This window comes from Sorghum bicolor, chromosome 4, assembly GCF_000003195.3.
Source record: "Sorghum bicolor cultivar BTx623 chromosome 4, Sorghum_bicolor_NCBIv3, whole genome shotgun sequence".
Lineage (NCBI taxonomy): Eukaryota > Viridiplantae > Streptophyta > Magnoliopsida > Poales > Poaceae > Sorghum > Sorghum bicolor.
In genome coordinates, this window is record NC_012873.2 from 56,270,836 (window position 1) to 56,285,292 (window position 14,457).

At 46.5% G+C, this 14,457-nt stretch overlaps 1 protein-coding gene across 1 annotated transcript; it reads right to left on the reverse strand.

The window, feature by feature from the left end:
* Positions 12,479-14,187, reverse strand: LOC8072456 (BTB/POZ domain-containing protein At2g24240). The gene has a single exon (XM_002454119.2). It carries the CDS (start codon positions 14,086-14,088, stop codon positions 12,691-12,693), a length of 1,398 nt encoding a protein of 465 aa, XP_002454164.1. The 5' UTR covers positions 14,089-14,187; the 3' UTR covers positions 12,479-12,690.

Genomic DNA, 14,457 nt, shown 5'->3' on the forward strand with positions numbered 1-14,457 from the left:
TCATCACTTGCTCCATCACTTGGCATGTACCAACCTCATTAAGTCTACACACACTTAGTATAGAGGTTAGTACTAGGGTTTCATCAATTATCCAAAACCAAACTAGGGCTTTCAGCTTTGGCGGGCCAATGCCCGCTGCGGTAAATGTAGAGTGCCCGTCACGGTTAGCAGTTGTGTAGTAGTGATAGTGCAGAGTTTATCCCTATAAAAATCTCTTTATTTTCATATAACTTTTATTATCTCCTTTTATCATCACAATGTCATGTCAGCATAAAGATATTCAATGCCACGATACTCTCATGAAATACCCTCTCCCACATTGAGATGGGTCCTAGACTAGTCTTTATAGAGAGTTTCATGATGCTATTTAAAGACTGTCATATCATATAGAATGAAATCTTATACTCCTATAAAGTTAAACCCCACTACCTATTTCTTTCAATATGCAAGTTGTTCAACTAAACAACCCACTATCACGCATAATTAAAAATTCAATAGCCCATGCAATTGTAGTGTCCACATCAGCAAGTCACTATATTTCTCTCAACATGCAATATGCCCAACTAAACAATGCACTATCACACACAACTAAAATCCACTAGCCATACAATTGTAATATCCACGTCAGCAAGACACATAATTATTTTGTTTGTCCATGTTATCATACCACATAATCCACGTATTCCCGTGCAGCAACGCGCGGGATATTCTCCTAGTTAAATATGAGTGAAACACTCGTCTCATAAAAGAGTTCCATTCTATAGCTTTATATATATATACTCACTCCGTCTCCAAATACTGCTATTTCTAGCAATTTCAGACATATTAGTATGGCAAACAAAAGACCATTCTACCCTCAATTAATTTAGGTTCCACCATTTAATCATGTACGTTAAGCCATGATTCACTGGTTCCAATGAGCTGCATTTAATGCCAACTAAACAGATTCAAACAATTACCATGCGTCAAAGTACTACTCTCTGGAAGAAATTAAATGGGCTAGTAGACCACGGAAGTTCCGAGAAGAAATTAAATAAGCTGGTGGACCGAGTATGCTAGTAGAAATAGCAGTATTTATGGACAAAATTTTCTCAAAATAGCAGTATTTAAGGACGGAGAGAGTAAATTTCAGACCACAGATATGTGTTCGCTCGATTTGATAGGACCATTTAATGTACGTATACGTATGAGGTTACCCCAGATCTGGGGCATGCCATGTCTGCCATTTGTCTTCAAGTTACAAACAAACCCCCCCCCCCCAACCCAAAAAAAAGGTGAGATCTTGTTAGGGTCATCCTCCGTGGGAGTTTTATGACCCAGTTTTCAACATAATAATATTTTAGAAATAGTGCAGAAGAGTTTGATCACCATGAAACTCTATCTACTCCTATAAAACTCTTATCATCTCTCTCTTCATTAATATAATATCACATCAACATATTTAATGTTTATGAAACTCTATTCAGACGGGCCTAAGTACATCTCCAATAGCTGAGCTAGTAACTTGTCACTCTCTCCCTCCGTCTTAAAACAAAAATAGAAATCTCGCTTATGAGAAATCAAAGAATCTTAAGACAAATTAGGTTTATAGAAATAATATCAATATTTATATTTTCACTTGTGCAAAAGTTCACTTTTTAAGTATATTTATTACCAAATATGTTTTAGGTTCTCATTTGAACCATTAAAATAAATTATCAAACGCTACAAAGAGAGAAATGTTTCAGGAGAGAATCACTTGAAACCAGTTATTGTTTTTACACTGATACCAAACAATTAAAAATGAGTTCCCCTAAAAAAACAAAATAAAATTGAGTTCACACACACCACAGTTTGTTCCAATTATGAGCTACAGTAATCCACAGTACGGTGTGATGGTGTGCTGTTCGATCCCACGCGTTGTTTGGTCGACGTCTCGAGTGGTCTCGACCGACTCCAGGCTTCAGAGAGTTTCCCAAGAGCACAATTGTCTTGTCGAGCAGCTTGCAAGGCCTTATTTAGTTACACCTGAAATTTAAAATTTTAAAATTTTTTATTACATTAAATCTTACAGGACATGCATAAAGCATTAAATATAGATAAAAAATAATTAATTGTACAATTTACTTGTAATTTGTGAGACAAATCTTTTGAACCTAGTTAGTCCATGGTTGGACAATAATTGTCAAATACAAACGAAAGTGCTACGGTACCTAAAAAATTTCACCTAGGGTGTTTAGTTCCTCCCAAAAGCTAAAAACTTTTCAAGATTTGCTGTCACATCGAATCTTACGGCACATACATGGAACCCTAAATATAGATAAAAATAAATAATTGCCTAATTTGTCTGTAATTTGCGAGACAAATTTTTTGAGCCTAGTTAGTCCATGATTGGACAATAATTGCTAAATACAAACGAAAGTGCTACAATACCTAGACTTTTTATCCAAGAAACTAAACAAGGCCATGTTCAGTTTCCAAAAATTTTTAGGATTCTCCGTCACATCAAATCTTGTGGCACATGCATGAAGCATTAAATATAGATAAAAAATAACTAATTGCACAATTTACTTTTAATTTACGAGATGAATCTTTTAAGCCTAATTAGTCCATGCTTGGATAATGAAAGGATCAAGATGTCCAAGAGGGGGGGGTGAATTGGGCTTCTCTAAAAATTTAAGCAACCTATAAGCTCCAATTCAACCCCTTATGCCTAGTGTGACTAGAGAGCTACCGGATAAAAGTTTTGCAATCTAGTTCCAATCCTATTCTAGCATGGCAATTCTAGGAATGTAAAAGCTCAAAGTAATTGCACAAAGTAAATGCTAGAAAGTAAAGAAGGAGAGCAAGAAAGTGCTCGGCGATGTTTTGCCGAGGTATCGGAGAGTCGCCACTCTCCACTAGTCCTCGTTGGAGCACCCGCGCAAGGGTCTTGCTTCCCCTTGGTCCGCGCAAGGACCAAGTGCTCTCTACGGGCTGATTCTTCGACACTCCGTCACAGTGAATCACCCACAACCGCTCCCAAGCTTGACACAAGCCACCTACAAAAACTCCGGGCGGTCTTCGTGCCTCCAATCACCACCGAACCATCTAGGTGATGGCGATCACCAAGAGTAACAAGCAAAGAACTCTCACTTGACCCAAACAAGGCACTAGAGAGTGGTGGATGCACACTTGACTTTTGGAATTCCACTAGAGAAGGATTCTTACAAGAAATCTCTCAAATCTCAATCCTCTCTAGGCTCTTGCTTCTCTCTTGCACCACAAGGTGATTCTCAACTGATCAAATGGGCAAGAGACCTCCCATGGACGAGGTGGAGGTGTATAAATACACCCCATCAAGTCCAAGGAACGGCCAACCGTTATACACTGAAAATGGGAGCACTGGACGCTGGTTATGTTGCACTAGACGCACTACACCGAGCGTCCGGTGACCTCATAACGGCTAACTGTACTCTCTCTGACAGAGCACCGGACGCTACCTCTGAGTGTCCGGTGACACCGTCCGGTGTGAGGGTGAACTTTCACCCTCCCTGAGTTTAGGACCGGACCTACGCGGTGAGTCCGGTGCTAGCGTCCGGTGCCTTGGTCATCTTTAGACCTCCTTGGGTTTAGGACCGGACGCTACCCGATGAGTCCGGTGCTAGCGTCCGGTGCCTAACCCTAGGCACCCAGTCACTCCGACTCAAGTCAACCTCACCGGACGCACTCACATAGCGTCCGGTGCCTGCTTAGGCACCCAAACATCGTCGAAACGTGATCTCTCCAAAACGATGTTTGTTCCTCTCGATCTAAGGACTATGTGTGAGCTGCCTAGTGCTAGGTTTACCAAGTGTACACCACATCTAAATCTAAAGCCTTGCCTAAGTCAAGCTACTAGATCAAAGGCCATCTTAATAGTACGGTCAAAGGAAAACAAAGTCCTAAACTACTCTAAGTGCCCTTCTTCACCATATGGCACTTAGACCTAGTCTAGTCTTGACGATGTCCAACCATCCTTTGAAAACCGAAACGATTTCCACTATTAAGTAGGCATGAACGTCCCTATCCATCGAGTACCTATTACCATGACCTAACACTGATGACTTTGCCTCTGCAAAACACACGTTAGTCATAGTAATCAACATTGTCATTAATCACCGAAACTCATTAGGAGCCTAGATGCTTTTTAGATAATAATTACTAAGTATAAACGAAAGTGCTTGAGTAGTCAAAACCAAAAAAATCAAGAACTGAGGGGGTGTTTGGTTTTGGGTGTTAAAGTTTAATAGGTACTGTAGTATTTTCGTCTTATTTGTTAATTATTGTCCAATCATGGATTAATTAGGCTTAAGAGATTCGTCTTATAAATTTCTCTTTAGCTGTGTTTTTAGTTTTATAAATAGTCTATAATTAGTACTCTATGCATATGTCTAAACATTTGATACAACGAGAGTTAAACTTTAACTCAGGTAACCAAACGGGCCTAAGCTAGCTAGGTAGCCTTTAATAGGCAAGGCACCGCCCGTCTCCTTCCTCTAGGCTTTCCTAATTTGGTTTGTTCCTAATGGCCATCGAGAGCATCACATGCCTGCATATATGGAGCGCACAAAAGGACACACTGCCATACTGTACGTTGCTGCAGTCTGTACTCCTACACATGTTTGGACTTTGGACTGCCCCGTGCCTGTGCACAGCTGTGCTTCGAGGAAAGAACACACGGCCAAAGCCAGCAGAGGTAGGCTAGCTGTCGATCTGGGACTGGTCGAGCCTCGCTAAACCATTAGTTTAGCGGCGTTGTCATGGTTTTATACGCTTCTTTAGGCCATCATTCAGCAGAACTTGCCATTGGCCCATTGTGGATTTAAAATTATTTCGTCTATTAGGACAGATAAGTGCTACTGGTACGTACTTATTAAGTACTTTCTAACGAATTGAGCTTTTTTAAGCATCACGCGGCCCATGACAGCTGCCGATCGAGATTGATCGATCTTACGAAGATCGTGTTCCTTTTAAGGTAGGACGAACTTCTGATTACATATATAGATTTTTTTTATGTGGTAACGTGCACACAGATTGAATTGGATAGAGAAAAAAAACAAAGATTAGGACCGGGCTTTGCAGCGCTAGAACAGCTAACCGAGAAATTAGACAGTGTGAAGCATTTGTCTCAGACATGCACCCTCCATCACGAAAAAAAATCAATTCCTCAGTTTGACTATAAATAGAAAAGTATGACAGGATCTATAACATCAAAATAATATCATCAAATTAGGTACATCATGAATATTTTTCATAATATGATCATTTGATGTAAAAAAAATATCTGTATTCTTTTCTATAAACTGGGTCAAACAAAAAACATTGAGTTAAACAACTTTAAATTGAATTACTCAAGGATGGAGGGAGCAATAACATCCAACCGCTTTTCAATCATCTACTTCCCTTGTTCCTAAATATTTGTCTTTTGCGCTAGCTTCGTGAGAAACAACTTTGACTAAAATATATTAAAATATACTATCATATTTACAAGATATTTGAATTTAGTTTTTCAAGAAAACTATTTGAACATACAAATGTTACACATTATCTATAAATCGAGTCAAAGTTGTGGTATGCACATCAACGACGACAGATATTTAGGGACAGTACTGTACTCTCTCAAATCAAAATTATGAAAAAATATACTAAGCTAGTTTATCTAGTACTAGTTCTTAATTGATGGCTCACAGTTAATGACCCGGATTCCTACAAATACAAAAATACATACAGGTACATACGAAAGATGATGGTTTTCATCGAGGTCCTCTCCCTAGCTACTACTATTTTTTTTATGCTCTCCTAGCTACTACTCTTCTTGTATAAATCGATGAGGTATTGTGGTCCATGCATATGGAGAGCTTTTCCGTCTTTTTCGAGCGGCGGGAGGCTCGCTTTGCTCGGCTGATTCCTTTTTCATGCACGGCACAGCATATAGGCAAGAGATCGACGATCGACGACGCCAATACGGCTGCCAACTCCAACTTGCATTGTATTGTATATGTATATACTCGGTGAGGCGAGTAGTACTCGACAGGTGTACCACCGGTAGAGTTTAGTTTAATCTCGCGCGTGATTGGTCGGTCCATCGGGCAGGTACGTACGTACGTAGAGTGGGCACCACGCTAGTAGCTAGCTAAGCGCATGGTCCGCTCGAGCTGTAGGAGTATATACCACGCCGCGCCGGCCGTCACCTGCCGCGCAGAGAGCTAGTACGGAGTACTACTGTAGTATACTACGATCGATCTCCATGCACGACGCGCCGTACGCACGCCGCAGAGCAACTTTCCCCATCGTTGAGGCCAACCACCACTGGTCGGTCATTGCGGCCGGCCGGCACGACGCGCGTCAAGATAGCAATGGAGAATTCCCCGTCGGGGATTGACCCACCATCTCCGTCCCCGCGGGGGGAAATTTTCCCCATCCCCGTCCCCGCGAAGGCCATTGGGAAACATTTTTCTCTCATCCCCGTTCCCCGCAGGGAATTGGTCCCCGATGGGGATCCCCGTACCCGACACTAAACAAGATAAAGGCAATAGAACAATAAGCATGAATACACACATCATAATCCTAGCATACAACTAGTCACATTCTTAGTTTCTCAATCATAGTCCCTCTGCATCTATAGTCTATATATTTGTATTTATTAATTAACGGAGCGGGTACGCGGGTTTCGGGTACGGGGACATAGGGAACATCCCCGAACCCGCCAGACCCGATGGGGAGAGAATTTTCCCCATTAGTCTCCCCGTGGGGAGTAAATCTCTCCCATCCTCGATCCCCAGTAGAGGAATTCCCCACGGGGAATCGGGTTTCGGGTTCCCATTGTCATCTTGAGACGCGCGCGGTGAGTGCCGTGAATTTGGCGTTGCATGCATGCGGCGACGGCGAGTGGCGACAGTACAGTGCAGCACAGCGCCCGCTGAGTGATCATGTCATGTGTGTTCCACTCCTATACTACTCCATGCAACTTGCAGTTGGTGCTGGGTGGTGGTGGTGCCGTGGTGGTGGCTGGCCCATCCGGCCATCCGGCATCCGGTATCCGCCCAGGGGGGATGGGATGGGATTCAGGAGCGATTCAGATCAGGGTGAGCTAGCTAGCCGACCGGTGAGGGCAGGACCGGGGCCAGGGCAACGTACGCGCCAACGCGGTGCCGCTATGCGTATCTGAAAGATTCAGCGGCTGGCTGCTAGCCAACAGGCAACCAACACCGCACCCATGCCCCTGCATCAATCATACGATGCCCCCACGGAGAGTCACTGCGCTGCCGGCTTGTTTGGTTGTTGCAGTCTACTAACTGTTGACGAACAGTTGGGACAGACGGGGAAAAAAAGGCAAAAAGTTTGCCTGGGTGTGTATTGTCAAACCACAATAGTGATAGCTAGCTAGAGATAGATAATACTATGCCCCGTTGGGTTAACTTAGATCATATTTGCTTAAGTTTATCTACCGAATCTGGCGGTCACTCCTCAATGTTTTTCTCTCACAACAAATCAACGAACAATACTTTCAACCTTGACTTTTCAGATAATCGACGCGAACAGACTCTTAAGTGTATATGCTCTTTTATTTGTCAAGAAGGGAAGATCTGAAAATACATATCTAATCTATCTATGCCACACTGTGTTGTACTGCCGTGTGCATTGTACTGCTAGCTTAGCTACTGTTGTACGTATCCTATCATTTTGTTCACACTACCACCACTTAGGCCTTGTTTAGTTATGAAAACTGAAAAGTTTTCGCAACTGTAGCACTTTCGTTTTTATTTGACAAACATTATCCAATCATAGAGTAATTAGGCTTAAAAGATTCATCTCATGATTTACAGGTAAACTGTGCAATTAGTTTTTATTTTCGTCTATATTTAATACTCTAGCAAGTGGCGTAAGATTCGACGTGATGGGGAATCTTGATAAGATTTTGGTTTTTTGGGTGAACTAAACAAGGCCTTAGAGCATCTCCAAGGGACTTTGCAAATGAATTTTGCATTTGATGTTGTTTGCAAAGTCCCAAACTTATTTGCAAAGTCTAAAAATAGTCCAACTACAAGGTACTTTGCATTTAGACTTGGCAAACCCAAAGTGTGGACCCCACCTCCGAATTTTGTCTCAGCGATCGCGCCCGCGTGTTTTTTTCCTTCGCACCATTTTGACGTACGTCGTGCGTGCCAGTCGCCGCCCAGGCCAGGTCGCCGCCAATTGCCGCCCAGCCCAGGTCTTCGCGCCAGTCGCCACCCAGCCCAGGCTGCGTTCGTCGTTCATCGCCGTCGTCGTTCGCGTCAGTGTCGGGCGCGCACGGCAGCTGGAGGGACGGCGGGCACGGGCGGCAGCTGGAGGGCGCGCGCGCGGCAGGGAGTGCGGACGAGCGTAGAGAAATCGCGCGGGGTGGCGAGGTCGGGGGGGTGCAGAGTCCGACGTGGAAGGCCGAAATTGTAGATGCAAAGTGGTGGGAAGGTTTGCATATATGCAAAGCCTCAACCTCTATTTGCAAAGTTAACCAAATTGTAAACCTTATTTGCAAAACCATTGGAGGAGTATTTTCTACTCTTTTTTTGCAAATAGGGCAATGCAAAGTTTGTTTACAAAGCCCTTGGAGATGCTCTTAGACCCTATTTAGTTCCCCACCCAAAAAAATTTCATCAATTCCATCGAATCTTTGGGCACGAACATTAAATGTTTATAAAAAAATAAACTAATTACGTAGTTTGGTTGAAAATCGCGAGACGAATCTTTTAAGCCTAGTTAGTCCATAATTAGCCTTAAGTGCTACAGTAACCCACATGTGTTAATAACAAATTAATTATGCTTAATAGATTTGTCTTGCAGTTTCCTGACGAGCTATGTAATTTGTTTTTTATTAGTTTCTAAAAACCCCTCTCGACGTCCTTCCGACATATCCGATGTAACACACAAAATTTTTTTCATATCTAACCTAAACAGGCCCTTATTACACGTGAATTTTGCAGTCTACTTCGTTACTTCGGGAAGACGCCCAGACTCAAATGAAGCCCCGTCCCGTCTCGTAGTCGATGATGTCCTTGGCTGCTGTCTTTGTCCGCGCCAGTTGACAGTAGGGCCAAAGCATAAATTCCTGCCTCAGTGGAGGGAACCTTATGTGCGTTGGGTGCTCTCATTATCACCACCCACCCAATTACCCAGACGTTTCCTATCATCACTCACCTCCTGTTTCCAGAGGGGAGAAAAAGAAAGAGACTTTCCTCATCTAGAATCAAGAACAGTATTTTCCTCATTCAAAATGTCATCTTTTACCACCCCCCCAGGCCTTGTTTAGGTCCAATTTTTTTTTGTTTCAAGTACTGTAGCACTTTCGTTTTATTTGACAATTGTTGTCTACTTATGGGTTAACTAGACTCAAAAGATTCATCTCGTGACTTACAGATAAACTATGCAATTAGTTTTTGTTTTCGTCTATATTTAGTGCTTCATGCATATGCCGTAAGATTCGATATAACAGAAATTTTGAAAAGTTTTTTATTTTTACTGTGAACTAAACAAGGTGAAAAAGTCAATAAATACAGACGCCAAGATAGCTTGTATACATCGACTGTGGGCCACCGATGGATCAAAAGGGAAAGGGAGCCCGTACTGGCCCATGCGTACGTTGCCTACCTTTACAGCCCAGCCTAGGAAGGTCTCGCTGTTCTCAAAGAAAACATGATTTGTAGTCGCGGCGCACGTCGCGGCCCGCGATTCCATCGCGAAAAGCCCGCGCGTCAGCAGCGGATGCCGCTGCGGGAGGCGTCGTCGGCCCGAGACTAGGCTGCGGACAGCGGAGGCGGGACGGCCCGCTAGCTCCCACCGAACCGACGAACGGAATCGGTACCCACCTGGCGCCCATTCCTCAGAGGCCCTCCTTGTTGCAAGTACGCCTTTCGGCCCACCCTCCCCACATCCCTCAAACACGGAACATTCTTGCTACGTCTTCGGCTTGGCTCTTCTAGAACAGAATACTCGATTCAGGGAAAACTTTTCAGATACTATAACACTTTTATTTGTATTTAGTAATTATTATTTAATATAGACTAATTAAGCTTAAAAAATTTGACTCATAAATTATATAATTAGTTATTTTTTTTATATTTAATGTTTCATGTTGCCGTAAGATTTAATGTGATAATGAATCTTAAAAAGTTTTTCATATGCCAACAAAACTTAGCTTAGCCACAAAATTTTGAGAATCCAAATGGAAATCAGCAATATAGGGAGGATGGTTGAAATTCTACCCAGAAAAGCTTGAACCAATAGTAGATTAAGAAATCACTGAGCTCTAGATTCCCTTGTCAAGACTCAAGACCAAACTAGGATCTGCCGTAATAATTTGATTGTAAAATGTGATAACGAGAATGACAAAAATGAAAGTAGAGAGCCACGCCTATGAAAAGAAAAACAGAGGGACACGAGGGTTGGAGTTGAGCAGCGGTAGAGCTTGGATTTCAAACTAGGTCTTGTTTAGATGTGAAAACTTTATGGATTTCGCTTTGTAGTAAATTATGAACTAACTAGGGTCAAAAGATTCGTTTCGTAATTTACAGGTAAACTGTGCAATTAGTTTTTATTTTCGTTTATATTTGGTGCTTCATGCATGTGCTGCAAGATTCGATGTGACGGAAAATCTTGAAAACTTTTTGATTTTTGGGTGAACTAAACGAGGCCCTAGAATAGGAGCCTTGCTTAAGGATTGGTTTAGGGCCTTCATATGAATGCTCTTTCAATGATTGACTGACTGTTAATGTTTTACACTGCGAAAAAGGATAAATAAATGACAACCGTCTGATGCCCAATAAACGATCCCCACCGCATTTCACCCCTTCAACCCTATTCATCTGAACCTTCGACGCCTCGGCGGCCCACCGACCCGATTCCCGCGCCCGCGGAACCGACGGCCCAACCGTTTCACCGACACTGAACCAATAAACCAACCGTTCAGATAATAATCCGATGATGCTTGGACTCTACCGGAGTAGCCCAGCAGCGGCTGTGGAGTACAAGAAACCTATTTTCTACTGCCTGTCGATGGTATAGGTAGCTTGGCAACGCAAGCCCTCTCTAGTCTACAACGTGTACGTATAGTAGTATCATACCACACTCTTTTCTGTCTGCGCAATGACAGTTGCTTCCTTCCGGTGCTGAACTCCGAACCACTCCTGCACATTCACGAGCGCCGATCGAGCAAACGATTGCTTGCAAGGCTCCTCCCCCCGGCCGTCCTGGTAGCCGGGTCTGTGCTCTTGTTGTTGTTGTTCAGTTAGTTACCCAATCCAGGGACGCCGTCCGTCCACGCACGACCACGACGGAACAGAGATTGACATGTGCAAACAACTTCCACCACCACCGTTTCCACGAAGATACATTTACATGACATGCATCCATCCGTCGGTATGTCAGGACGGACGGATATTCATTCCATTCCGTTTCCTTCAGTAGGTACGACGAAAGGGAGGTTTTCGCTGCAGCACACGGCGCGCCGGCCGGCGACAGACACCGGTGTTGTGGGTGCCTTACGTTTCAAGCGAAAGCATGCGCCAGGGAATTGTGTCGGATGCGTGTAAACGTACCAACCCTGAGGCCAAATGCTCACCCGCCGGCCGCTCAGCTCACTGACGGCGAGGCATGGAGACTGGGAGGTTGCTCTCTGCTCCTGCTCTTCGTCAGTGGCGGCGAGCTCGGCACCTGAGCTCACTGCTTAACGGTTAAGGGTGCTATTTGCTTTTCAAAAGATGTTAAGGCGGTTGCATCAAAAGCATCAACGCAGGAGGCAAATGTATATATGCTATACGACAAGTATTGTTCATGTGGATCTAGCTAGCCTGACTTGTTTTAGGCCTTGTTTAGTTTCTAAAAAATTTTGCAAAATTTTTCAGATTCCCCGTCACATCAAATCTTTAGACGTATGCATTGAGTATTAAATATAGACGAAAATAAAAACTAATTGCACAGTTTGGTCGGAATTAATGAGACGAATCTTTTGAGTCTAGTTAGTGCATGATTGGACAATATTTATCAAATACAAACGAAAGTGCTACAGTGTCGATTTTCCAAAAAAAAATTGGAACTAAACAAGGCCTAAGCTTGACAAAGTACAAAAGGGGATGAGATGAGACCGTCAGTCCGATGAGTGGATGATAAATACACTGCTGGAGCAAAAGAGGGAGTCTGAACATGATCTGCTTCTTCGTTCCTTTTTGTTTCTTTCCTTGCGGAGGTGGACAAAGACAATTAGGGAGCCAATTTTTGCTCCTATTTTTTTTTCTAAGGGAGACATGTTGAGTGAAGTTCATCATGGTAATAATAATGTATAATGTATTGTGATTAGGGTCCCATGGGACCTCCTAATCAGTAAGTACACAAGACAACGGGTACGCAACGATCTCGACAGCCCATGATTGCCTGCTGACGTGTTCAGGATCAGCAGCAGCAGGCAATCTTTTTGCTGGGTGATAATGAACATCAGAAGGAAAAGAAAGCAAAGAGTAAGAAAGGTGTTTGTCAAGAATGACAATACAATGCTCCACTCATGTCCATATTCCTTTCTAGAAGCAGAACAAGTGTCATCACAAATTAAAAATGATGAGAAAGTACAGTTTGTGTGTGTGTTTTCTGTCCAAACTTTGTCAGTAATTAATTCCTTTACCACCGATTACACAGAGTAACACGACTAATCCTGTGAGACAGTCAGATGATCGCCGGCGGCGGCGTCTCCCAGACGTCGAAAACGTTCTCCTCGCTGTGCAGGGCGAAGAGTCGATCGCCGCCGATGGAGAAGTCGCAGATGGCGCCTCCTTGACCGCCGCGCAGAGTCGACGTGAGCACGTGGTCGGGTCCGCTGAACACCGAGACGGTGTCTCCCGTCGACGCGAACAGCTGACCGCCGTACGTGGCGAGCTTCGGGTAGCAAACCTCCTCGCTGACGAGCGCCTTCGTCTTCCCGCCCGTCGCCAGCAGCTTGCTCCTCGATCGCCACCGCACGCCGCCGGCGGTGCTCCGGAGGTCGAGGAACCCGAGGTCGTCGTACTGGTTGATCACGCACACGGACCTCCCGTCCTCCATCACGACGGCATGCACCGCGTGCTTGTCCTCGAGCGACGCCGGCGTGCCGACGTCGGACCACGACCAGACGACGCTCTTGTCCCGGAAATCGAGCAGGCTGATGAAGGAGGAGTCGGTCCGCGGGAACATGGTGGCCACCATGAGCGTGCCTGTGCCGTCGAGCCACTGGAGCCTGTCGGCGTCGCCCAGCGCGCAGCCGGGCGGCTCGTAGAAGAAGTCAGCCTGCTCTCCAGTGTTCGCGTCCCAGACGCCGATGCCGTACTCGTTGAACCGGCCCTTGCAGCTCGCGAAGACGCCGCCGCAGCCTCCTCCGTCGTCGTCAAAGGCCAGCGCGCCGGCGGTGAAGGACCTGGGCTGGCGACCGTGCGCGACGCGGAAGCGGTGGCGCAGATCCCCCGTGAGCGCGGAGAAGGCGGCCACGCCGCCGTCGTCGCCGTCGCGCCGCCCGGGCCGCTCCCGCGCGGCGACGAGGAGCGTGGCGGCGTCCAGGTACGCCGCGTCGTTGACGGGCGCGTGGCCCGGGTAGTACACGGGGCGGCGCTCCTCGAGCATCCAGTTGTACACGCGCACGGCGCCGCCGTGCGCCACGCAGCAGCCGCCGTCGGGCGCCGCGCGCACGGCGGTGCCGTCACCCGGCGCGCGCCCGGGCACGGAGGCGGACAGGCAGAGGCGGTCGCCGTCGAATTCGCCCAGGCGCGCGGCGCGGACGCGGTCCAGGAGGCCGTAGTAGAGCGCCTCGCGGTACAGCGTCGCCTCGGGGACGCCAGGGGGAACGTGGAGCCCGCCCGTGCGGAGGAGGTCCAGCAGCACCGCGAAGCTTGCCGGGTCGCGGTCGATGAAGTACTCGGCCGCAGCGCCGCCTCCGTCGATCGCGTCGTCGCGGCAGGCGTTCCAGGAGGCGTCCAGCATGGCGCCCAGCATGGTGTCACGCCCCGCGCTGGCGAGCGTGGCGGCCGTCGTCTCGAACACCCGCCCGCCAACGTTGAGGCGCACGCGGCCGCGGACCGCAGCGGGGGTGCACATGGCCGAGGCGGCGCGTGTCTTTTTTTTTTTTTTTTGCGCGCGGTGCACGGCCGTTATGTTGGGTATATTGCGGGGATGAGACGAGACGAGCGGGAGGACCCGGCCACCCGGGTCTGCTGGGAGCTGGCGTATATAACGGCGCGGCAGCAGGGGCAGGGCAGCCTCGTGCGGCCGACGTGCCGTGCCGGATGGGACGGAGAAAAGGAGGCGCGGGGTCGTCCAGGAGGTCCAAGGCGCGGGATTTGGATTTGGTCGTCTCGGGCTCGGGCGAGACGTCACCCACCGCGCACACGTCCACACCCCGGCGGTTGTTCCGTTGACGGGAGACGGGAGTGGGACAGGGAGTGGCGTCCGGTGCTGGGGGGACTC